Genomic DNA, 25,895 nt, shown 5'->3' with positions numbered 1-25,895 from the left:
GGTAGACACAATTATGTATAAATTAGAATATGATACATTAATTAATAGCAAGTAAAAATTAAATATATAAATTACTAACAATTGTAAACTACTAGAAAATTATTAATATCAACCTAAGAATCTGCCTTTGACACATTTTTATACAAAAATATAACATGTAGTTTTAACAAGAATACACTTCTTAAAATCTGTGGCAAGATTCTTCAATAATATAGTAAGATTAATAAAAACTTTAGTATGTTTCTGTATCCTCGCAGGCTGAAGTATCATGACCAAACACTAGGGAAAAATGTGTAATTAGTGAAAATTAAATATATATTATACTCCAATTAAATTTGTATGAATTACGTACTTTCACAATTTTCACAGTATGGTCTCGGGACGGATTTCTTTTTCTCCGTTTGAATTGGTCTTGGAGGTTCGGGATCTTGAGCCTGGAGAGGACAATCTTCTGTCTCGTGTAGATCAAATTGATCACAGATATCACAGAACATTCTTGGTGGTTGCATTTTCTTCTCAATTAGATTACTGTGAAACCATATGTTTTTAAGAAAAAATATACGTCAAGCGATATACATCTTATTATCATTAAATTTATGAAAATTACTCACAGATTATAATCGTCAGCTTCTTGAGGAGGAATACCCATTTCTAAGACTTGTACTTTACATGACAACGCCTCGTTTTTACGTTGCATATCAACTATAACAGAGTTTAGGAAGTCAATTTGACCTTTGGCCTCATCATATTCTGCTTTTAACTTAGTATATTCCGAGTCTGAACTACTTATAATAGGTTTAGCATTCTCTTCAGTCTTTACGTTGGCAACTTTATTAGACATGTCGTTCTGAAAAAAAAACACGGCGTGAATAAACTATTTAGATAATCAAGAACAAAAAATTTGCTTTAATAAAATGCTTATTACGTTTGTGTTATTTTTGAGGTTCTCGTTTGCAATATTCAACTTGTGTAAGGTCTCGTTATAGTTAGCAAGCAGTTGCTTATTTTCTTTTTCCCTAAAAATATAAAAAATCAGTAAAATCATTATTTTTTTAAATAATATAAAGTTGCAATACTTATACACGTACATGCGTCTATGAACCTCTTCAAATTGTACAGATTTTTCATTAGCAACGTTGATTTGTTCCATGAGATTCTGCATTCTTTGTTCCATTTCTTTTTTAACATCTTGAAGCTCAATAATCGTTTTATCTTTCAATTTAATATTTTCAGTTTGTTCAACCACCAAACCATCTTCAATTTTTTGCTTCTCCTCATAACTGAGTAAGATTTTCCTAGCTTTCTCTTCAGCGTCTTTTAATTCGCAAATAGTTTTATCTTTGGAATTCGAATCTTCTTCGAATTTTTTAATTAACTCCTCCGCAACTTTATGTTTATCATTGAGTTCTTGAAGTAACTTATCTTTATTATTTTCAGCCTTTTTAAGCTCAGAAATATCAGTATCCTTAGATTGAATATCTTGCTGATGTTTCTTAATTAGTTCATCTATTTGTCTTTGTTTTTCTTTGACATCATCACTGAGTCTATCTTCGTTTGATTTTTTTACTTCTACTAATGTTAACTCTAACTCAGCTAGCTGTTTCGATTTATTTTCATAATCAGCCTTTAGTATATTAATATTAGATTCTAAATTCTTTATACTTTCATTAAGAGATGATATGTGATTATCATTGGCAAGAATTTCATTATCTTTTGCGACTACACTTTCTTGCAACACCTTTATCTGCTGTGCTATTGTGTTATTATTTTCTTTTTCAGAACTCAAGTTTTCATTAAGTGTTTGCAATTCTTTTTCTTTGGTTGTTAATAAGGCTTCCATTTCCATGCACTTTTGATTTGTTTTTGTTATAATTTCAGAACTTGCAGCTAATTCTTTCTTCAGCTCATCAAGATCTTTTTTTGATTCTTTTAGAGCAGTATCCAACGTATTTTTTTCATCTTCCAATTGTTGCTTTAAGTTAGCCACTTCCAAAGTCATTTGTGACTCTAAGCTGGTATTTGAAGATTTGAGCAATGTTAACTCTGTAAGCGTATCGTTATATCTACTACTAGTTTCAACCAAATTCTTTTGAATTTCTTCTTTTTCTATTTTTATTTTTTCCAAGTTGCTTACGATTTCTTTTAATTCTAGGTCCTTATCATTTATTATAGATTCTAGTTCAGATACATGTTGATTTTTGGCATTTAAAGCCCCTTTAAGCTCATTCGTAGAAACAACAATTGCATTTTGATCAGTAATTAACTGAGCATTTAATTTTTCTAAAGTTTGAATATTCTCCTTAAGAGTAATTTCATTAGCTCCAGTATCGTTGACTTGCTTTTCCAACTGTGATTTTTCATTGTTGTACTTTTCTACAGCTTCCTTGAGTTGCGTTTCGAGTAGAAAGTTTTTCTCTTGAGCGTCTTGAAGAGATTGCGTTAATTCAGATACTTCTAAAGTTTTTTTGTGCATATTATCTTCAAGAACTTTATTTTTATTGATCAATTCTTGTTCAGTTGACTGACAGATTTTAATTTTTTCTAGATTAGCCTGTGTTTCTTGTTTTTCTAAGGCTATCTTAGATTTAAACTCTTCTTGTTCTGAACGCATTTGATCAACTAATACGTTAGTTTTATTAAGATCTTCTTGCATTGAGTTAATTTTAGTCTCTGCAGACGTAACTAATTTTTGCAATTCAAACTCTTTATCTCGAGCTTGATCCAACTCCTTTTCTTTCTGTCTTAACTCTTCGTTATACTTTACAAGTTTATCGGACGAGTCAACTGAAGTACTGACTGCATTAGCAATTTCTTGTTCCTATAAATAATTAAGAAATTATTGGATATCTCATATGTGCATACGTAGCATAAATTTTTAAACTAACCAGTTTCTCTTTTTGACTTGATAACTGATTGATTTTTTCTTCAGCTCTACTAAACTTTTCATTTAATTCTGTTAAATTCTTTTCATAAGTGCGTAATTCACTTTCTAAATTAGTTTTAGTTTTATCAGATAGAGACAAGGCGTCTTGCAGTTCTGAAAATAAGAAGACAATTTTAATACAAAATTTCTAAAAGAAATTGTAAATTTATACATTGAATACCAAATATTTACCCGATGTTTTTTTAGTAAGATTTTTGATTTCTTCATCTTTGCTTGCTATAGTTGATTTTAAGTCTGATAATTCCTTTTCAAGAGTACTTAATCTCGAAGCTTTTTCTGTAGCGTCAGCCGTAATATCTTGAATCGATTTATTTTTACCTTCCATTTGTTCTTGAAATTGTTTTTTCAAATCTTCCATTTCATCGATTTTCGAATTCTGCATTTTCGATAATTCTATATCTTTCATTTTGACACACTCATTCAACTCGTTTAGTTGTTCTTTTAGACTATTAATATCAAGGGTTAACGTAGACACTTCATTTTCCTAAGAAGAGAAAATGCATTTTATTAATATATACATATATGACGTTATATTATTGAGTGATTTTTAATAAATACCAATTTTGATTTTTGCTCCGTAATATTTTTAATTTCTTCTTCATGCTTAACCTTCAACTCATTCAATTGTAGATTGAGAGACTGGCTTTTTTCATCCGAAATCATTAATTTTTTATTTAATTCTGAAAAAAAACATATTTAGTTATAATGACTCTTTTTTTTAATAAGTCACGAAATTTATTCACCTTCCAAATCGGCTGACAATTTTTTCATTTCATTCTCTTTGGTAACTCCACCAATTTGCAACTCATTTAATTGGGCTATTAATTTGCTAGCATTTTGTACTTTTTCTTCCAATCGAGTAGAAATTTGCTCGATTTGCGCATCTTTAGAATTTAACTGAGCTTTAAAGGACTCTGAGAGTTCTTGAATTTGCTTAGCATTTTCAGCTTTCATCTGTTCCAAGACACCCTCTTGAGTAGCAAATATTTTTTGTGATTCTTGCTTTAATTCTGATGTTTTTAATTTGATGATCTCTTCTTTATCCTTTAATAGTTTGTCATATTCTTCGACAAGTTTCGCTCTGTCTACTGTATTTTGTTCTGTAATATTTTTTATTGTTTCTTTAAGTCGTTCAATTTCTCTTTGCAAGTTCTCAGTTTGAGCCTTGAAGTTATTCTGCATTTCATCAATGAGCGCGCACTTTTCTTCTAGTTGCTTAGTAGTTTTGTCTAATTGTTTACGTAAATTTGATTTAGACTCTTCCTGTGAAACGTTTTCTTGCTCTTTCTCCTTCAGCTTTTCGTTTGCTAAACTTATCTCTGCAATATATTGCTCCATCGTTTTAGTTTTTTCTTCAAGAAGCTTCTCAAATTCTTGTTGTGCTTTCTCCAAATCTTCATTACGTTTTTGTAATTCTGAAAGCGTTTGGAAGATAGATAATTAAACATGATATAAATAAACGTAATATGATTGTATTTTAGATTTGCAATATTTACCTGAAAATTCATTTTTCTCGCCGGCAGCTGCACTTTGTAATTCGATACGAAGTTTAGTTAATTCTTCTTCGGCCTCAAATAACTTTGTACTATCTCTTTCAAGTTGTATAACTCGTTCTCTTTCCTCAGAAAGTTGCTTTTCTAGATCCTTGATTTTGTTTTCATATATTGAATTTGCCACCTATTTATTGAAAAAATGATTTGATAAAGAATATAATAGAATAATTATTGTATGGTCTAACGAGAGAACAAATAGTTCAAGACACGAATTATAGAAAGCAGACTATTAACAATAAATTATAACATTTAATTAACAAACTTAAGAACAATGGAATAAATAATACAACAGTAATAATGTAGCATAAAAAATACAAAATTACAAAAAAGCAGTATAAAATAGGTATTTATACATATATACATGTGTATATTAAACATAAATTGAAATTAACGATTATCAAGTTTTGAAAATAGTACTGAAAATAACAAATGAAATTCTGTAAATAACAATACGAATATTACACTAATTAATTTGCGGCATTTGAAGAAAAATAATAGTTTAAGATGTCCACACATTCGTATTTCTCTACTTGTACGCAGTAAGTGTTCAAGCTTGAAAGCTGCTAAGTAAATAACTACTTGAAAAAAGCTATATATGCATTGATAAGCAGAAATAGAAAGTATAGTTTTGCTAGAGCTTGTGAAAAGACAAATAAGATTTCTAATGCGACGATGAAGAAGCAAGCTGTGCAGAAAAGTATCCTCAGTGTATCGTCAGACCCAAAAGGCTTCCAGCATATACTCACACTTTGCTCGGAGCTTTCTTTCTGAAAATAAAATGAAAAATGTTTGCCTAATTAGTTCACTAAGGGTTATCTTGTTCTGGAAATATACTTTTTTTTTAATTTGTTTTATGAATTTAAAAATATTAATTAACGATATAAGTTACTAAAAATTGTATATTAGTATTGAATAACACTTGATCTCATTAGTAACTTGATGGAGAAAATTAATGCTAACATGAATTTCTACATCAAGTATAGTATGCTTCCAATTATTTAATTACTATTAATTATTATCAACGATCATTATGATCATTAAATGGGTCATTAAAAAATGCTTATAAAGCGAATGGCAAATCATGAAACTACTTTGCTTTGGGAGCAGCCACCATCACCATTGTGTGTGCGCAGTATATATAATTGGTATTCTATAAACTGCTTAGGTGTATAAGTGTAAAAAGGTACTTGCACCAGTTCTCCTTATTCCTTAGGGTTTCATATATTTGCAAAACCTCTATTTTACCTGTATGTCGTCCTTGCTTATGGACTCTTCTTCGAAGCGGAACAGCAAATCTTCGCATTTTCTGCGTTCTTCATCCAATTGCGTGGCCAAGAGATTTTTTTCCTCCAAAAGCTGCGCTAGGGTACTTTGAGTTTCCTGTGAAACCTTCTCTGTTTCTTCTCGGAACTGTGAAAGACGTTCATTCATTAAAATTTATTTTCTTTTAAATCAAAAAGACGATGTAGTGATAAAAATACAAATTACTTTTTCATATTCTTTTTTCAGAGTTGCGATTGCTTTCTCGGCTTCGTCAGCTTGGCTGGCAGCTTTCGTGACCCGTTCACGTTCTAAATCCCTTTCCTTGCGAAGAGTTTCTATCTCCTTTTTTCTGTCGTTCAAAATGTCCTAAAATCCGAATATTGTTCGTTATTTTCTATTTTGCTTTTAAAGCATCATTCAATTATGCATTTTGACAGACTCGAAGCATAAACCTAATTTTTTTCAATCCGATAGATATTACACATATGTGCATAAAACAACTACAGCAACAAGCTTAATGAGTTTTTTTAATTATAATAACTACAGTCTAAACTAACTTGTCCAATTATTACTAGTAAGTCTAAAAATAAGGTATGATTCAGTAGACATAATAATAAGGATGGGAAAAAAACATATACAGTATTTTATTTATTAAAATATATCCGTACATAAGTATATTCTTGGCACATTTGTTACTTGTTTCAAGCTTATTATAATAAGTTAGTTATATACAAATTCACAAACTACGTTTTACTGATACAGACGAATAGCCACAATTACCACTAAGCTTGTGCTGCCATCTACATTAATTGATGCTTATAAAATACCTTGATTAAACCTTTAACTAAACTACCTTGATAGGCAGACAAATATGCTGAATCAGATAAAGCTACAAAATAATTACGTCATGCTATTTTGAAATACTGACATTTAATAGTTCAACAGTTACCATGAAGGTTTTCGAATAAAAAAGTTTGATGCGAAATTTATAAATCCGCGTTTAACTTTGCTTTTAGAAAGTATGAATCTTGATATTTTTTCTTTGCGCTTATTGAGAGTGCAGTATATGTATGTATGTTTCAAAACTTAAAATAATACTTACCTATCCATTTTAGAAGCTGTTGCTACTATGTAAAGTGTGGGGAATTTTGTCTTTTTATTGTATAGGCACAACATAAACATCAAATAAGTGTGAAGTACAAAAAGTATCGAACATAGTTTTTTTTTAGATTCAGCCTATTTTTTTACGCCTATGTATTTTGCATATACTTTAGGAACAACATGTGTACATACAACAACGTATAAATTAAAGGATAGGATTCAATTCCATCGCTTTACACATGCAACGCTGGAAGGTTTGACCAAAAACTACACCAGTGTCTTAATTGCAATAAAACCAAAACGAAAAAACCATGATCTCACCTGCGTTGTCTTTCGAGCAGGTGTCGAAGTGCGCAACAAACCAGCCTTCTGTAACTGTAAGACGATACAAAGACTAAAACTCAACGACAACAAAAAATGGTAACTCCGAGCCATGTGATCGTGTTCTAGTATGTCACGCATGCAAATATACATATTGTCATATATAAATATCAACAAAATATAAACATCTTCATCTGAGATCTTCGGCCTAGGACAGGTTCCGCTGCTGCTTTGTACATGAGTGTGTCGCTTGTAACTTTATTAACATCATACATAGATGATTGTATTACTTTCGATTTGAACATTGAAATAGAGTATTGAGGACGACAATGCATCATTTACCGTGTTAGAATCAAACTATTTTTTAGTATACAACCATAAGTTTAACTTTGTTAAATTCAGCGAACACTTCTGTTCACGCGGTAAACAAGCATTACCTTCTCGAATATGTTCCGTTAACAAAATTAATAAATAAAAAGACATGGACTAGCAAATAAATCCTAAAACGCGTACAATGTTAGTCGAACAAAAAGACAACTAAAACAGCAAATACATGTAGTATCAATAATAGTAACGAAGAACAACAATAGGAAGGCGTCATTCCGGCATGGCGAATCTTACCCTGGCGGTGCTGCTGGTGGAGCCGGTTGCGATCCGGCTGCTGGCGATGCTGGTGGCTTGACTCGCTACCGAGGCCAGCGATTCACGCGAACCGGCCTTGCGCAGAGACATGCTCAAAGATGCCCCGCTGGGCCTGTGCGTCGTCGAACGTCTGTTGTTGTTCGACGGCGAACGACTGACCTTGGCCGCAGGAGCAAACAGGCCGTACTTCGGACGGCATTCGAAGTACCTATGGGATGGGTTTGGTTAAAGAATAGAGATTAGTTTTTGTTAGGTGGAGTTTCCTTCGGGGCTGAAGATCATTTGAAGTTCCCATACAAAAACTGTTAGTGTTGGTGTACATCGACATTAACATAGTTGACAATTAGAGGTGAATTGAAGAGACAGTTAAGTGAAGTTACAAGTATGGAGGTTTTTCATACAATAGTTTCTGTTTGGAACTGGAATTTTTGTATGGGTTACCACGACTTGATGCCTTGTCTAGAACGAACACATTGACTAAAAGACAGAAAATGTATGGATCAACCCTATGCTTGCATGGGATTTTTTTATTATCAAAGCTTCATCCAAGCGGCTTGTGAGTTACAAAGATACTTATGATAAGTGTCGCTTTTACATATGAGTAATCAATGTCTTCATTCCTTATTCGATCAAGACAATCAAGTGATGGTAAAGAAACGATCGTCGCTTTCTCTACACACTAAAGCGTAATCTTTGGTATGAATCAGGCTTGCATTATCAGAACAATCATGAAAATTCTTCCACCATTCCAGTCAATCCCAGATGCCTCTTCAGATACCTGGGCAGATTCTCGTGATAATACAAGTGAACCATACCAAATTCCAGTGGATAAGGATTTGAAAATCCTAAGCTAGGTTCATCCCTACGAGAACCAAGTCCAACGCGCAAAAACCATGTAGGTAATAAAGCTGGTGAGCACCTCTTATCGGCCACGGAGCCATCATTCTTGCCGACAGGCTCGTCTAACTCGACGCCACACCACTCGCCGGGGGCGAATTCCGTGACCCCCATGTATCTCAGGACACCGGTCTTGCTGCCCTGGCTCGACGAGACGATCACCCGTTCGCCCATCTGCAACTCCTTCTGAGACACCGATGCTAGGCTCGTCGTCGAGTTGTCTGCGTTTACGCGCGAGTGTACGTGTAAACAAGGTTGCAATGTATTTATGAAATAGAGGCAATCACTGCCGGTGCGTGTATAATATAGATCGACAAACGAACATTAAGAGGTCTGATACACATGCACATATGGGAGTATTACACAGCTTCATTGTTCTTTTTATTATGCAATAACAGTGATAATAGTTATAATAATAATCGTGCAATGCAGCTGCTGTTGCTGCAACCAGTTGACTGTGACAACAATCTATAAAAGCTAATTCAAGTCCAGATGTAGCGCGCGTGTGTGTGTGGGTATAAGCACTACATGTTCGCGTTCGTGTATCCGTGAATAATAAGATTCGTTCTCGATGACACTTATGTGATGCTTGTTGGGCCTACGTCGATTAGTAAGAAGCTCCATTAAAGTCTCCTCATCCTTGACGCTACTGTTCGCTCAAGCTATTTTAAACATTTGTCGCGTGTATGTCTAAAGCCTAACTTTTGCTAATTCATTGCAGTTGCGAATGTTTTTTTCTTTGCTCAAAGTCTGGAAGGACTTTGGTCACTTAATTCAAGTGTCTTATTCAAATACAAAAAGAGACCAGCAAGAGTATGCAAAATATAAGTAAGTGGTTTTAAATATTTAAAAAATGCTTGCTTGTCTCGACTAACGAGAAACAATACCTTCCGATGACCTAGTTTGTACAATGATATAATTAAAACTTGAATCGAAGGTATGGTTTCTCTATGAAAGTGTGCAGCAAACAAATAGAAAAGTGAAGTGCGAACAGAATTCGATATACCAAGTGCATAACATGGCAATGCGTGTATATGTGTAGAACGTAAAAAAGTAGAAAGAGACAGCTAGACACAGAGATAGACAGACGGACATACGACGAGGGACAAAAAAAATGTGTATAATAATAGCGAACGTAGAAAGAGAGAATTATATAATATCTTATCCAAGACGGAGAGGCAGGTGCAGGGGTTCTAGCGTTGCGAGCCGTACTTAGGTCGGGGCTTACTTAGTGAGGGCGACATTGACTTGTTGAGGCTGCCCTTGACGCTCTCGCTCGGCGAAATCGGCGATACCCCATGGATCGGCTGTCTCGTTAGCCTCGTCAGCCGGGAGAAGATGCCGCGTTTCGGCTCGCACTGGAAGTAGCGACAGCCGGCCACCGATCCGTCGTTCTTTCCTAAAAAAAAGAGTGCCGTACGCGTTGTGTACACCTTTTTTCCCAACACAGCCTTGCGAGAGAGGAAAAATCTGAGTGACGTGTACAGGTATAGCTTACACAACTCGGACCTTATCTATACCACGTCGGATGGATGTACTCGATACGGCCGTAAAGGTATCGGATTCAAAGTAGATTTTTCCTCTCATTGTTCGAGCGAGTGAGTGAAACTTACCAATGGGCTCGTCGAGGACGATGCCCGCCCAGTCTCCCGGTGCGAATTGTGTCTCGCCGATATAGGCGATTTGGCCGGGTTTCGTACCGCCGACCCACACATGGTCTCCGATGATAAAGCTGTCGGTGTCCTCGGTTAGAACGACGCTATTATCTGTTTCGGAAGGAAGCAAGCGTCAGCAATGTTATGGGGCTTTGAAACTCGAATCGTCTTGAAGATACGTTTCGGCGTCGTTGAATTTATTGTTTTTGAACGTGTGCAAACAACTCTTCTTAAAACAGTCGAGCGATTCCTATCTCTGCATGAGTAAGCTATTTTCTTTACATTTAACATACAGGACAGGGTGTGCAACACAAAAAATACAAGTGCAACTACAATAAAAACTTCATACTCAAAATCTACATAGAGCAAGAACCACATGCAACTACTCCGAACAAGCTATACAAGACAAACACGATGCAAATACACAAGTCTTGTTTTGTCTGAAATCCGAACCGATGATCTCGAACGTGCCAACCTACCTGATCCTCTGCGAACTCCAGCCTCGCTCAATCGGCGACCGTGCGTTTCCCAAAGTGGCTCCATCGAGTCTGCCAAATCATGCAACACAACAACAAATATCGTACTGGAAGCCACACGAAGATAAGCGATTACGGCTATACTTACAAAAGCGACCCGCCACCAAAAACCCGTTTAAAAAATGCATGGTGAAATTTTAATTGAGTTGATGTACTGAACTTTGTAGTGCTAAAACGCTTCAACACTCAATTCAAGCAGAAATTACTCGAGGCAGTAATGTCTATATTTGTACGCGAACGTTCTATAGGCTAGTTTATCGATGAATGAAACTCAGATCGACTATAGCTACGTTTAACGAGTTTGTCGCGTAAAAGTAGTTTGATGTATTATTTATAGCGTTTGAAGTTTATTACAGCACAGTAAATAACGATCGTTATATATCGATGAATGAAAAAATTGACATAATCGATCAATTTTATAAACGCAAATGTATTTTTCCCGTCGCAATATTTACAGTGTCAATCAATGTTTCCATTAACGATAAGCGTAAAGCTGCAAGACAGATAAGCGAAGCGCAAAAATAGCAGTACATGCAAATAAGAGCAGGATAACTCGAGAATCCATTTTTAACGTAATATATTCTCGAAAACTCAAAGAAATGCAAGCTCTAAAATACAAAGTGACTATTCACAGTCCATGTCGTACTACCACCTAAGATTTCCATCGTTTCCCGCGAGTGCATTATTGCGAGTCTTCGGCATTACGCAACTGCTATAAGTGTTCCGATCGAAAAGGCAAAACTGCCTCGTAACAATATTGCCACGGCGCCGACTTGACCCCGCGTCAACGGTAAAAATAAAGAATAAGGCTCTTCCTCACATTTGCGCCGATTCCATCAGCTGTCGTGTTACGCACGGAAAAAAAACGCCAGAAGCAGGAAGTCGCATCGGTATAGAGCATGTGTTCGTACATCGTGGATCATGTGGGAGATAGGAGACGAGGAGAGGAATACAAAAGATTATCCCTGAGATCGAGAGAAGAACGCGAGATATAGATATAGACACACACACACACACACACACACACACACACGTCCGGGTCTATCGTCATTCCCGATGCAATTAAGTATTTATGAAGGACGTGGGTGTGCGATAGTAGTAGGTCGCTCGCTAGCGGCTCTCTCGTGGGCGGAGAAGCTCGAGCTATGCTGGAAACGCGATGGATTTGCGATACCGAGAGATTCTCATGGATACTACGACGGCTTTTCCTTTCGTTCGGCTTTGAAGAAAATCGTTTAAAACTCGAAGAACACTACAGGCTTGCGACTCGGAAGCTTCGGCCCGTATTGTAAACAGTTTTTTCTGTTTTTATTTTAATTATTCATTCGCGCGAACGAGCCTTTACGAATTTTCGACGACGCGTGCAATATTTACCATTCTCTTCATCATCGTTACAATCCGATTCCGTGCAGCGGCGATGAAAAAAAAAGGTTCGATCATTGTTTCAGCTCGCGCGCGAGTGAGCGGTGAGTAACTTCATGAATTTTCGCGTTTGAATTAATTACGCCCGAACCTTAAACAACAGTCGTCGGCTCAACCTTCTATTATGCTTCTTTCGTTTCCGCGATTTCCATTTTCATCTCGCGCGATGATCGCAGCATCAATAATAACAATAGGAAACGTACGACGTACAGCTTGCCTGTGCAGACGGGCGATAACGTCATAACAGCGTTTTGTCTTACACGAAATAATGAAACAACAGCCGCCGCGATGAGAGCTTCATGCTAATCGAGCGCAATCAAGGCCGGATTATTCGAATTTGCGCGCTATAGGTGCGCCGCCGCGAGATCATTGATGAAAAAGAGCGCAGCGGTATATAGTAGCAGCCGAACCGGTCTCGAGAAAATTAGCCTTGACTAAAGTTGGGCTTTCATTAATATTTTATATATGCCGAGAGGAGCCACCGAATAACCGCGCGTAAATGCGCGCTCAAGGTGTCCCGCGCGCCCGATGTCAAGTTTACCTCGTTAGATGAAAAAAAAGAAGTGTATAAGCGAGCCATATCGGTGTATAGTAGGCGATGATGTTATGAAACACGCGTCATTCTCGAAATCACAATATTTGCCGATGAATGTTTGCGACGCGAAGAGAGACGAAATAATTGCGTGTATAATTATATATGTGCGAGTTCTTCCGCGGACTTTCAGATGCTGGGGTTTTATGCGGACGCTAAAACGGTTGAGCCGCTGTTATTGCTGTGATTCGATACAACTGCTGAATATTTACACGTTTTTTTGAGGTGATAATTTTCAGGACGATCGACCATGGCGTCATTCAATTATATCTGAAAATCATCGCTAAGTTATAAATAAACCCGAACTTTTTATCTCGGGCATAGCAACTTTAGGCATCAGTCGTGCGAATAACTTTGAAACAGCAATAAGCCCAAAACTCAAGCGAGTGAAAGAGCGCGTAACAGCTGATTGCCTCGAAGCGCAAAACAAACAGTGATTAACCCTGTTTCCCTGCATCGCACCATGTAACAACCTTACAAATTAGGAAAGTTGCAGTAGATTCAAATAACTTTTGGGCGGCCATAAATCTCGCGAGCTCGGCCGTGACACGATGGGAAACAATATGAAAAAAAAATGCGTTTTGTATAACGTATCCTCTCGTCACGAATGCGTCACACAGCAGCAGCAGCAGCCGATGACGAGAGAGAGTGAATGCAGAACACGCGCGTATGTGTGTGTGTGTGTGTATACCAATAAGGTGAGATTCGTGCCCTCGATTACGACTGCACTTATATGTGCGGCGAGATCGTCGAGATATGCCTCTCGCGCAGGATTTCGATTCACGAAAAACCTTGCGCCGCGGCTTTGGAAAAGACGAGAACGAACGCGCGCGCGCGGGCGCGCGGATGGAATAATAAGACATGTGTATGGGATGAGTGACATCGGAGTCGGTCGAAAGTTGAATGGGAAAGTTGATGTAATGTAGTGCTGTCGGGTGCGATTAACGTGTCGCTTATATAGAGCCGGGGAGTTTAATGAGCTGTGTTGTCAGGATAATTCACCGTGACAAATCTGATTAACCCGAGAACACGATAAACTGCCGACGTGCGGTGTAATGGTTATTCAGACGTTTTATCAATGTTTTTTTTTTGTATTTAAAAAGCTCTTTATTTTGTCTAGATGTTCTTTCATCAGCGAGTTCAATATTATGGCGATTTTCGCGTAAAGAAGAAAATGTTAAGAAACTAGGCTAATCTCTATATTAAATGGTTTCGAACGCCGCGCGATGGAACAATATAAAACGACCAAAGATTAGCATTAGTTAGCATGAGCCTTTCGCAACTACATCTTAATTAAATCAACGTTTCAAAACCATTCGCGCATATTGCAAAAAAGCCGTCACAGTGTAGACCGAATCGAAAGAAAAAAGCAAAACCGTAATACCTTACTGTTTACTTTCGTGTCGAAGCGAAAAGTAGGCAGACTCCGGCTTGATATCGATCGTTAGAGGAGCTACGTCCCGTGATGCGGCAAGATCGAGACTCGCGGATCGGCGATCTTGGCCATCCGAAGCTACAGGAGAGTAGGTGGGCGTCTTGCGAGCGCGACGGGGGGAAAGCGAACGTAAACATCGGAGACACGGCGGCGGGAAAGAAGAAACGCTCGGCTGGCTTCTCGCAGCTGCTCTGCAGTGGGGGAAGAGACACATTCTGCAGCGACAGCGTCTTTAAGGTTTGGCGCCGGCGGCTGCTGGCCTTCTGACTGCGCCACACACGAGCTGTGGAAGTTTCGAGGAGTTGTGCTTTTCGCGATGACAAAGGTGTTGGCGTGTGTTTGTTTTGGATTGGGGGAGCTTTGGGCCAAGTTTTCGAGATATGCGACTTTTCGTGACGTAGAGATTACGGCTGCGTGATTATTTTGATTTGTTTGTAGGTACGACGGTGTATAAAACGACAGGAAACTGTACGAGGAGAGGATAGAGTAGGGCACGATATGTATGCGTGCAAGTAGTAGCGGATGAAACTAATCAGACGCGAAGCATCCAGGCGTGAATCTTCGCGAAATCGAGGAAACCGGAAAATCATCCTCTAGAGAGAGAGAGAGTCAAGCTTTTTATAAAATAACACGCTGTATCGAAAATAGATTCTCGATCGTTTAAGATAGTTTTATAAATAAAGCCAATCGTCGATTATGCGAAAGATGGAGCCGTGAGCAGGAGCGGAAAGCTACGCCGAAATAAAGAAAATAACTTCATTAAATGCTTGATTGTTGGAATGATTTTGTTTTAAGAAGAAGTTGGTTTGCAAGTTTTTAGTTCCCATGTACCATTTTTAGTTTCTGTTTATTTACTAAGTTAATAAACTTGTGTATGGGTGAGAAAGTCATTTTATACACTCACCTTTATGAACAACTTCTTAATCAAATATAGCATGTCATTAAATGTAAATGATTATTTGAAAAACGAACTTGTTTGATAAAAATGTGAGAAAATCATGTAAACCTGCTGTGATAAAAATAAAATATAGCAGTTCCTAATAAAATCATTGGATAATTTAATTAACTCAATCATGCTTGTAATTCGTTAAAAAATGATAAATTGAAATAAAATGTTATGCGTGTATTTATTTATACTTTTTTGATGTTCAACAAGATTCAAGAAACTTACTTATTGATCTAGGTGGTGAAGGCGGTACAGCTGGTTTTGGAGTTACTGTACAGGTTGGTCGACCTATTTTCGATGGAGGTCTTAATCCCGATGGTTTTGATTCTTGAGACATTTTCCAGCACTATATTACACACTCACTATTAAATACAACTATGACATCAAAGATTCACTGATTATTATTTCACTTGTATGCTCTTTCCTCATGATTGCAATGCACATTTTTAAATTACAACAGCACTTTCCTGATTTAAGTGAGAAATGAATAAACTAATGCTTTATCGAATAAGCAACATCTACAATGGAAGAATTGCTCTGCACAGTGTTTCAAGAACAACTGAAGCCAGATCAAGGGTTAGAGCTTCTTATAACTCTATTTTTATAGCTGATTATATATTGAATGTTGTACGTAGGTGTAAATTACATATCTGTTACAAGACACTTCAATGACCACCCAATGCTTTGTATAATCAAATGCTATAGTTGACTAAAATACTAAGAGTATCACATGAACAGGCTTGATAACAAAAAAAATTAATGTACAATTGTACAGTTAAGATTTATGATTTGATAACTTTACAGGCTTACTGCCCACGATAACATAAACAATCCCCAATAGGACACAGACTATTATTAACAGCAATTAATACAAATCTCTGTCTATTTATAGCAGGTAGTATCGCTTGGTGAATGAGTCGATATTAATTGAACACAGGTAATACATACAACCGATAACTACAGAATAAATCATCAAAGTAGAACGTTAAACTCAGTACGTGAGAGAACTTTAAATAAAAAAATGTGCATCGCAGATAGGTTAGGTCGGTGTACAGTGTTGTAAGCCAGGAACAAAAACATACGTTCTATAAGCAATATACGACGCGTCACAACACAATTTTTAATTCAAACTTTATCACTGTTGAACGCGACTGCCCTGCCAGAGTATGCCGTTTACCGAGGCATCTCCGTTATTGTTTGTACTTTCAAAAGATAGTTGCTTTACGATTCTCGAGTTCGGATTTCATTCGTGACGTTTAGGTTCACATTGACTGCCTCTCTCTCTCACTCGCGTATTTTCCTCCTCTTATCCCTCAGCATCTCGTAGAATAGTAGAGCGCGCGAGACCGATGAGCGACCGTTGGTCGAATCGGAACATTCAATTCAGCGCGAGAAACTCACCGCTGGAGGGCAGCAGCTGCTGAGTGCCGAGTATGGAATTATATGCGCGCGCGCATTTTACGCGTAGCACAACGCCATCTTCGTAAAAAGTGAATTTGCAACTGCCAATGTTATGTTTGAAAATTTCAAATACTTACAACACATGCTGTTCGGGTGATGGGTGTGCTTCTGGCAATAGACACCCTCGGAATTTCGCGGTTTTTCGAGGGTCGACCGGGTGTCAGTGAACAATGCCGTTAATTTTAATTGATGGCTTTGTGTCATAAAACGCTGCATTTCAAAATTTAGCCGAGTTTAGTAACGGACAGCGTACGTGCGTATACGCACGTTTCGCCGCTCGCGAGAGTGCCTGCCTCTAATTTTCCTTCTTTTTTGTGATTTTTTTGACTCTTTTGTGTGTGTTAAATTACGAGAAACGTAGAAAGAGAATCAGAGATGGAGAAGTTTCAGCATATTCGAGCATTCATTGCTGCTGCCTCAGAGTATGAGAAACACCCAACTGACTCTGTGTCTTCTGTCATACAGATGAATCTTGGGGTATGTTTTTTTTATTTATATAAAGTCATTGTGCTTATGAAACTATGTGTGTAACAGTCAGTAAGTCATCAATAACTGTTTTAGGCTATAAGTGCATCACTAGACCCAAGCATATTCGATCCAAGCTCAAGTATATCGACTACATTTTATATTGGTCTGTATGAGTTGATGAACTCTTTAGGATCGAAATCAAGTCTCATTTGGAGTGCTGTCGATGTTCTACAAGCTGCTTGCAAAAACTGTTCTGCTCGCAACGCACTTATACATACATACAAATTTGCACCTATTTTATCAAGACTTTTAGAGGCAAATTTAACATCCGAAAAACGAACTAGAGCTCTAAAGTTATTGCAAGAGTTGACGTACGGAATAAAAATATCATGGCAAGAAGCTCATTTGCCGCATTTAATTACAACTCTATCTAAATGGGCAACTGAATCCAATGAAGAGGAAGTCATTTCACTTTCATTGGGTGTACTAGTTAATCTGTGTTACAAAAATTTACCTGCAGTTTACACTTTGATGCGAAGTGTAAATACAAAAACATTTCTTCAGAATGTAGTGAGAGCTCGAAGACAGAGTGTTAACATAAGGGTGCAGTGTTGCAAATTGTTAATTATTCTGGAGCATACAAATAGTGATATTTTAGATTCTTATATATTAGATGTGGCTGCAATTACATTTACAAACATCATACCTACTTTAAAAAATGAAGATGTACTTCTATTAAGGCACTTGGTTGATTTCTTTGATGATATTAGGCACAATGAACACTACAGAACTGTTCTTTTGACTTATCCAAAGTAAGTTACAATTAAATTAATGTCAAAACATAGTATAAATGATTGATTTGAAATTGTTTGAATTAAAATTTTGTTTCTGATTATTAGCTATGTAAAAGATGTCAAAATTATTTTGGAATCTGCAAAGGATATTTCTAATAGAGAATGCGCAAGTCTTCTAGTAGAATTTTTGTCTTCCTTGATGAAATTGAAAGTCCCAGACTTGCTAATATTGTATCCAGTAATCATCAAAACAGCCATGGGATGGGTTCCAATTGAATATGTAAGGTTTAATTTTTTTTATGCTAAATATTTCAAAGAAAAGTTGTAACAGAATTATTTTGCAGGTTGCTTCAAAAGCATTGTCTTTGATAAGAACCATTGTAATAGATTCACGGCAAAACAAAAACCTTGAATCAGAGGTATTGGAGGAACTAGATATGTCTATGTTAACACTCTTTTTAGTAAAAGAAGATGATGATATGGATGGAAGTTTTGGAAAAAATATGGATAAAGATAGTATTTTAATTGAACTCATGCAACTTTTTCAAGAATTAATAAAAACCCCTGCTATCAAAACCCGAGTTTTGGAAGTATTAACAGTGCCAAAAATGCAAATTTTAATGAAAAAAATTCTAGAGTGCAATAATGATTCCCAGTATATAGAAAAGCCAAGAAATCTCTTTCATGTATGTATTAATGTTCAAATAAAATGGTTAGGATCAATAAGATCATTAAGTACTGTTAACTAAAATAATATTTCTCAACAGGATCCTACAACCGATTTTTATATTCATGCATTGGCTCTCATAGCTGATTTAGCAACAAATTCACAATGGTTAACACTATATACAGAATTATTGCAGAGAAAACAAATGCAAATGATAATGGCAACTGCATTGTTCACTGGAGACAGATATGTTAAACAAAAAGTTCTTCATTTAACATCTACAGTTGGATATCCAAAGGAATGGTAATAACCAATATTTATTAATTAAATTATTAAAACACAATTATTAAGCATTTTTTGTTAAAACACGTCTTTTTTAAAGTGTTTCTGCAGTTGCTGGTTGCATGGCTGAGCTAGAACCTTTATTGTTGGTTCAAGCAAACACAAATGCTACAAAGGTTTCAGAAAGTTCAACAAGTAATCATCCGTATGAGTTCTTACCCTTATTTTCAAAAGCTCAGGAAGAGAGGCTTGATATATCTATTTCTAAAATTGAACATGCTTTTAAAAATAATCAGCTATTAGATATGACTACTTCAGCTGTTATGGAGCTGTATGAGTATAAGGTATGATATATAAAAGTTACTATATTTATATAAATTCAAAATTTTGAAATACTAATTGCGAACTCATTTTATGCGCTAATTAGGTAGCATCAATGAGACATGCTGAGCGATCTATGCAAGCCAGTTTAGAAGCAGCGTCTAACCATGCAACAAGTCTTCAGCATAGATTAGCACAGCTGATTGCTCAGTCGAGTCAACTGCATCAAGTATTATTTAATACACAGCAGTGTTTAGAAGGCGCCCAAGTTGAAAAAAATGCGTTAGCGAAAACACTTCACGAAAAAGAAGAAAAATCGCAAAAAACCCATGCTTTGCAAGTACAGGTAAATAATAATTGAATTAAAATCCGAAGATTCAGGTAAAACGAAAAAACAACTAATTATTCTTCTGAATAATACATTTTTTTCTTTAGGAAAATAAGGCGTTGAAAAAAATTGTTTTGGAAAAGGAAAATCAGATAAATCTGTGTGATACGCGCATGAAGGAATTAGAGGAAAAGTTTGCGCGTAAAAATGAAGAAATCACTAAATTACTTCAAAAAGCGCAAGAAGATATTAATCGGAAAGAACAGGTGCGATGTTAATTATATTTTTATTCCTGTAACATATATAATATTTATAATTCTCTCTTCTTCATAAAATATTTTTCTTTTTTTTCAGATCATTGAAGAGAAAAATAGAGAAATTTCTTCAATTCAAAAAGATATAGAAGCACTGAATCAAGAAATCGAACAACAGGCTAAGCAATGTCTCAGTTACCAAAAAACTATTGTAGAAAAAGAGGAATCGGTTCAAAAATTGTCAACTGAATTACATAATTTGAGCCGTATGCGTGACATGATTTTCGAACTGGCCAAGAAAAAAGATGGTTTATAATACTTCAAAACGTATTATAGTCGCTCACTATTTTTTTATACAATAAAATTACATGTTATATTTTATACATCAATCTAAAGACGTAAAATTATAAGAGACTAAGATAATGTAAATATAAATGTTTTAATTTCTAGTATTATCTTTTGTTAATTCATTTACAAAACCCTACAACTCCAATTCAGAAACGATTTTCACTCGAATAACTACATTGAGTTTAATCCTTTGTTTATCTTATTGTATTCGTCATAATGTTCACATCTTTAAGGCAGTCATTATTTATATAGGTCTTCTCATTAGAAATTTTCCTTAAAAGAATTAATTTAGAAAAACTTGAAACAATTTTCAGTCTCATAAACGTAGTAATAGCAATAATTATACTAAGCCTCTAGATAAATTACCCCATTGTTAAGTAACTTGATTCAACAGACGAATAGGTATTAATATTTCTTTTGTTGAATGTTGATAAAAATGAAATAATAGTATTTTCATTCTTTTAATTTTTCATGCATATATACATAAATTTTTTATATTTATTCATATAATTTTCTAGTGGAATGAAAATTTAATGCAGCAATGACACAACATGTTCAAACATTATTAATATTATGAACGTAAATGTCATCAATGATTTTGTAAATATTATAGGAATGGTATTTTCAATTTTGAGTAATGAGATTTACGATTAATAAAATAACTAAATGTCGTCAAACATTCAGTAAATCTTGATCCAGCAAGATTATTTTATATTTTCCCTTCCTACCATAAAATTCATTATTCTAATACTGTCTATTCCTCTTGTTACAATTTATATTTTTATACTACCGATTACATAAATGATTTACAATTTTATTATTTAACATTTTATTCATAAAGCTTTTATAAAAAATTACTTTATACTTAGGTAATTAATAATTTTCTACATAAAAGAAGATGTCTAAGCCTGGATCCAATATTTTTACAATTGACGCAAATTAAGGAGTAATAATTTACAAACATATCAATGCTTCATAAACGACATTTTTACAGTTTGGTACTTGTGTTTCGGTATAATTACACTACGCAAAAAATACAACTTTAGAAAAGTTAAATATTTTTTTCCTTTGTATAAATACATTGCGCGAATAAACATTTCATACACACGATCAAAATTCAACGTAAAGAAGTATAAAGTCTAGGAAGTCTTATATAAGTTCATTATATATTCTTCGGTACACTAGAAATAATATTCTCTTTTCATGCTACAGTATAACGGATCGTTTGTACTAACCGTTCATCGAATAGATATCACAAAACGTAAAAAAATCGTCGAAAATAGAAAGATAGCCATGATTTTACTTTACAAGGAATTAAGGCAACAGTACGGTCTCAAAAATATAGATAAAATAACAAGACATATAGCAGAAGTATAAGACGTATCCAGATTCTCGCAAAAAGAGAGCTAACGCGGTAATATTTTTGTTTACTGATATTGTCAGCACTTGCTTCAATTATTCTTAAAGCTAAATATCCTGTATAAGTCATCACTGTTTGATTGATTCGCCAATCAAACAAAAGAAATACTTTTTTTAGTTAACAATTAAATAAATGTACTATTCGCACCAATTTCACGCAAAAACAACAAATTTTATCTAATAAACTAAAACGGAATATTGCTTTAAAAGATGATTTATCATAAACAAGAATATCCGTTAACTAAAATGTGCTGAGAGTCAGACGATTCATCGGCATGTCGCTCATGACGTTGAACGCTTCTTTTCTCGATGCAATTTGTCATCAACTGTGACCATTGCTCCATGGTTGTTCTTTAGCTGATGCAAAGAGTAAATAAAAGCAATTTGCTCCAATGTTAATTACAGCAGCTAATAAAAATACTGTGTGCCAACGTGCCAATGTCTCCTATAACAAAGGGAAACAAAGAATAAATAACTTAAACCCTCGTATTAAAAAAAAGACGTTCAATGATATTATACTAACATGTCCATTAACTATTTGACCGATGACATAGGGGGCAAGAAAGCCGCACGCATTAGCAGCAGCATTAGTAATTCCGTAAAGCGTTCCTGCATATCGAGGTGCTAGCGCGATGTGGTTCATTTGATTACCAGCATAAACAGCACCATACAGTGATCCCAAGCCAGACAGCATCATCATCACAGTAAGTCGATCACATCCAGCCCAAATAGCTCCTAAAAAGCTTAAACTAGGTCCCAAAGAGGCTACTGTATTCCACATTTTGAATGAAGTGAGGGGAGAAACAATATTTCGAGCTAATAAAGCATCTGCAAAACTGGATATGATCAGACCAGTAATCCAGGCGGTCAAGTATGGTAATGCTGATAGGAATGCATCTTGTTGTACATCAAAGTGCAGAATTCTATCCATGTAGGTAGGTAGTTCAGTCAACAGGGTGTAAAAAGCCCATGATTGACCACATTGAGTAATAGCTATCGCCCACATTGGAAGAGATGTGAATACTGATAGCCAAGGTACACCAGCAGTATTGTTCTATAAAATAGTAATATTTACTGTAAAATTCATTAAAAACTATTTATTTAAAGAGAAAATAATATTTCACTTTGACTACCTCATCCTTAGGTTCCACTAGAGATTCTATGTATGCTTTTTCTTGAGGATCTATTCTCGGGTGTTTTGCAGGAGTATCATATACTAACATCAACCAAAATGCATACCATATTATTCCAAGACCACCAAATAAATAAAATGAGAGTGGCCAGCCACCCCACAACTCCAAAGAGCAGAGCCAGCCACTCAATGGCAAAGAAATAACAGTTCCAAAGTTTGAACCTAAAGCAAAAATCAATCAATTTTATAATCATAGATGTATACACATTGCATTTCAGAAAACAAATTTAATGTATTTACCTGCATAAACTAAAGCGGCAAATTTACTTCTTTCTAGAGGTGGTACCCAGTGGGCTAACATACTGTGCATTGCTGGAAAAGTGACACCCTAAGAAAACAAAAAGTCATCAAATATAACAGAGCCATAACAATATAAATTAAGGATGATTTAAAGCAAATAGTGCCATACCTCAGTGAAACCTTCTGCTATGCGAATGATTAAGAATGGATACAAGCCCCAGTAGGCTGCAAAAGGGCTTATTACAGTCAGGACAGCAGTTAAAAACACTCCTAGTCCATAAACTAACTTTCCACCAACTTTTTCTGCTACTCTTCCTCCTGGCACATTGGTCATGACATATCCAAGGAAGAATGCACCAAGAATAATACCTTGTGTTTTTTCATCCCAATCAAATTCACCTTCACTCTAATCAATAAATGTTTCATTACTGTCATGATTTAACTTAATTTTTATTATAGAAGTAAAAAATTCTACTTACTGGAGGAAAAGTTTGATTAACAGGTGTTGTTTTAGGACAGTCATCAATGACAATAGTACCATTATCTGGATTAGGAACAGCAGTTGAGTTGACCATTGATACAATAGCAACAGACAAATTTACTCTCATCGCATAGACTAAGGCAAATCCAAGAAAGCCCATGAAACCAAAAATTTGTCTTGACTTTACGCATGATCGACTATCTGCTATTGGGCCACCTGATGAATGTACTGCAACAAATGCAACTTGTTATAGGGCCTGGTTCTCAACAGTGTTTGAAAGGAGAATAAATAATGATTCAGTGCATGTAGTATGAAGTAAATTTTTTTTTATTTATTCAGGCGCAAATGCTTTCTCATATTTTTCTTTAAAATTGCTGCGTTATACATTATAATGAGTGCTGCTGAATAATATTTTTCAACAAAGGATTTACAGCAAACTAAGCAGAAACCAAGCTGATTTTTTTCAATCGTATCTCTGGCCATTTGAAGAGAGATTGTGAGTCAACTATATGAACTTGCTATACGACTGTGTCTCTGTTTCCGCAAAGATTGGATTGTCATAACACATGGCATGCTGGCTTATCTCATTACTATCACTTGTTTCAATTACTACATAAAAGTTTGAAAAATGCATTAAAAAGAAAAAATATTTTTCTGAAATTTCTCACATTCAAAAATTCTCAATATTATTCTACAATATTTACTATATATCAATGCTAAATATAAGACGATGTTAATCATACTTTAATCTCAAAATGATTTAACTTGTTTTGTATTTCAATAAGAATAAGCACTTTGTTGTCAATAAAAAGATATAAAAAAGTTAAATAAAAAGAATTGAAATACTACATTAACTTTCATAGATTATTTAATGACAAATTATATATATTCGGTTCATCAGGCTTTGCATTATTTTTATCTTGCACTATCTCCAAGAATCACTCAAGTTGATTAGCTTCAGTTTTCATTATTTTTCAGACAATATTTTGATAATGTGCCTCACGTTTCAAGAGATAACTTTAAATTTAAATTTGATAAGGCAGCCAGTATAACAAGAGCTATAAATTCTTTTGTGTTATACAACCTGAGCGAATAAATGAAACCTCTTCCAAGAAGCAATAAGACTAATAATTACACTACTTATAAAGTAATTAGCAATATCGATGCAGGGACGAAAATTGCCCAGTCAGTCAGATAAAAAATACAAAGGAAAGGAAAGACCCGTTTGATGCATCACATTATCACCCAACATTCTTAACCAATAATAACGTTTCTTCAACAAAATGCAGTGAAGTTTTGGTACAAGTAGAGACTGTAGGCGTTACTATTATGATTATAGCATTGTGTCAGCCTCTTAGTCAGCAGCAGTAAAGTCCAACAGTCTCACACAGAGATATATAATGGTACCAGCATCCTGAGGTCGTGCCTGTCACCGAGTCGACCCGACTTTTTTAGAACAGAGACGCGAAGAGAGGCAGAAAATCGAGCGATAATAAACCGTTAGACACGAACAATACAGCGGAAAGGCTATTGTCTCGCGCGAGTGCAAAAAAAAAGATACATATTTGAAGGTAAACAGAGCGAAGGAGCAGACCTTTCTGCAGGGAATCGTTGAGACAAAGCGGCTGGTCGTCCCTGGAGACGCTCGGGTCCAGCACCTCCATGGCTGCAGCGCTGACGACGACGACGACGACGGCGACGACGACGACGACGATGAGGAGACTGCGGACAATCGACTGGCGTCTTGGTGGATTGACGTCGCGCTGTCAGGCGCGGGCTCGATCGCGTGTTTATAACAGTAGCACTGTAGTAAGATTTAGAGCAGAGAATAGAGTAGGCACTGATATATAACAACGCACTCGAGGAGCTGCTGATATTTCGTCGCCGTCTCGTTGTTGCGCGCTTACTGTCGACTTTCACATCCGCTGCTCTCGCTCCGAGGCATATCTCTCACTGACGCACACACCACGGCCCCGTGTATACGCCTACCACTCGGATGCGTACTCGCGCTCTGTCGTTCCGCTTGGATTTTTTTTTTATTTGTTCTCCTTCTCCGCGAATATCACAGACTCTGTCTTTGTCTCGCACTCGACGATTATAAGCCTTTTCATCCCACCACCTAGGCACCTACTCCTACCAGTTACACCACAACTACGTATTCTCGCTCGAGTGTTGTGGCAAGACGGCGCATGCGCCGAGAAAGCGGAGTTTCCCTCCGTCTACTGATGTACTGTACTCGTGTTTTCATTCGCACCAGTTGGCTCTGGTGTATATACTTGTATATGTATATACACGCGCTGCTTGGCACAGACTGCTCGGTGCTGTTTTGCGAT

The 25,895-nt window shown here is 35.9% G+C and overlaps 3 protein-coding genes across 22 annotated transcripts; 1 reads left to right on the top strand and 2 right to left on the bottom strand.

Moving 5' to 3' along the window:
* Positions 1–206: 206 nt before the first annotated feature.
* Positions 207–16,636, bottom strand: LOC100122523 (CAP-Gly domain-containing linker protein 2). 19 transcript variants are annotated; one of them, XM_008211582.4, is made up of 21 exons: positions 16,390–16,636; positions 15,533–15,701; positions 10,856–10,924; positions 10,335–10,487; positions 9,950–10,120; positions 8,744–8,942; positions 7,804–8,032; positions 7,183–7,236; positions 5,986–6,126; positions 5,743–5,907; positions 5,244–5,264; positions 4,441–4,621; positions 3,688–4,359; positions 3,503–3,624; positions 3,116–3,428; positions 2,886–3,037; positions 1,089–2,818; positions 926–1,016; positions 612–847; positions 353–528; positions 207–279 (listed from the first exon to the last, which is right to left on the bottom strand). In XM_008211582.4, exons 2-21 carry the CDS (start codon positions 15,642–15,644, stop codon positions 233–235), a joined length of 5,034 nt encoding a protein of 1,677 aa, XP_008209804.1. In that variant the 5' UTR covers positions 15,645–15,701; positions 16,390–16,636; the 3' UTR covers positions 207–232. The 19 variants fall into 19 exon arrangements, with proteins under 19 accessions (XP_008209804.1, XP_008209803.1, XP_008209805.1 ...); XM_008211581.4 differs by having other exon boundaries at positions 15,533–15,682; XM_008211583.4 differs by having other exon boundaries at positions 15,533–15,669.
* LOC100122500 lies at positions 16,607–20,337 on the top strand. The gene is made up of 9 exons (XM_001606057.6): positions 16,607–17,245; positions 17,330–18,048; positions 18,136–18,310; positions 18,375–18,716; positions 18,798–19,000; positions 19,080–19,323; positions 19,407–19,646; positions 19,736–19,894; positions 19,983–20,337. Exons 1-9 carry the CDS (start codon positions 17,144–17,146, stop codon positions 20,196–20,198), a joined length of 2,400 nt encoding a protein of 799 aa, XP_001606107.2. The 5' UTR covers positions 16,607–17,143; the 3' UTR covers positions 20,199–20,337.
* LOC100122489 (sialin) lies at positions 20,303–25,729 on the bottom strand. Of its 2 annotated transcripts, none has more exons than XM_001606045.5 (7): positions 25,157–25,700; positions 23,561–23,790; positions 23,251–23,487; positions 23,082–23,169; positions 22,783–23,003; positions 22,173–22,703; positions 20,303–22,094 (listed from the first exon to the last, which is right to left on the bottom strand). In XM_001606045.5, exons 1-7 carry the CDS (start codon positions 25,224–25,226, stop codon positions 21,972–21,974), a joined length of 1,500 nt encoding a protein of 499 aa, XP_001606095.1. In that variant the 5' UTR covers positions 25,227–25,700; the 3' UTR covers positions 20,303–21,971. The 2 variants fall into 2 exon arrangements, with proteins under 2 accessions (XP_001606095.1, XP_008209810.1); XM_008211588.4 differs by having other exon boundaries at positions 20,308–22,094; positions 23,561–23,778; positions 25,157–25,729.
* Between the last annotated feature and the right edge of the window lie 166 nt (positions 25,730–25,895).

Source organism: Nasonia vitripennis, chromosome 2 (assembly GCF_009193385.2).
Source record: "Nasonia vitripennis strain AsymCx chromosome 2, Nvit_psr_1.1, whole genome shotgun sequence".
Lineage (NCBI taxonomy): Eukaryota > Metazoa > Arthropoda > Insecta > Hymenoptera > Pteromalidae > Nasonia > Nasonia vitripennis.
The sequence above is the reverse complement of the archived record's forward strand: the minus strand, read 5'-3'. Positions and strand labels throughout refer to the sequence as shown.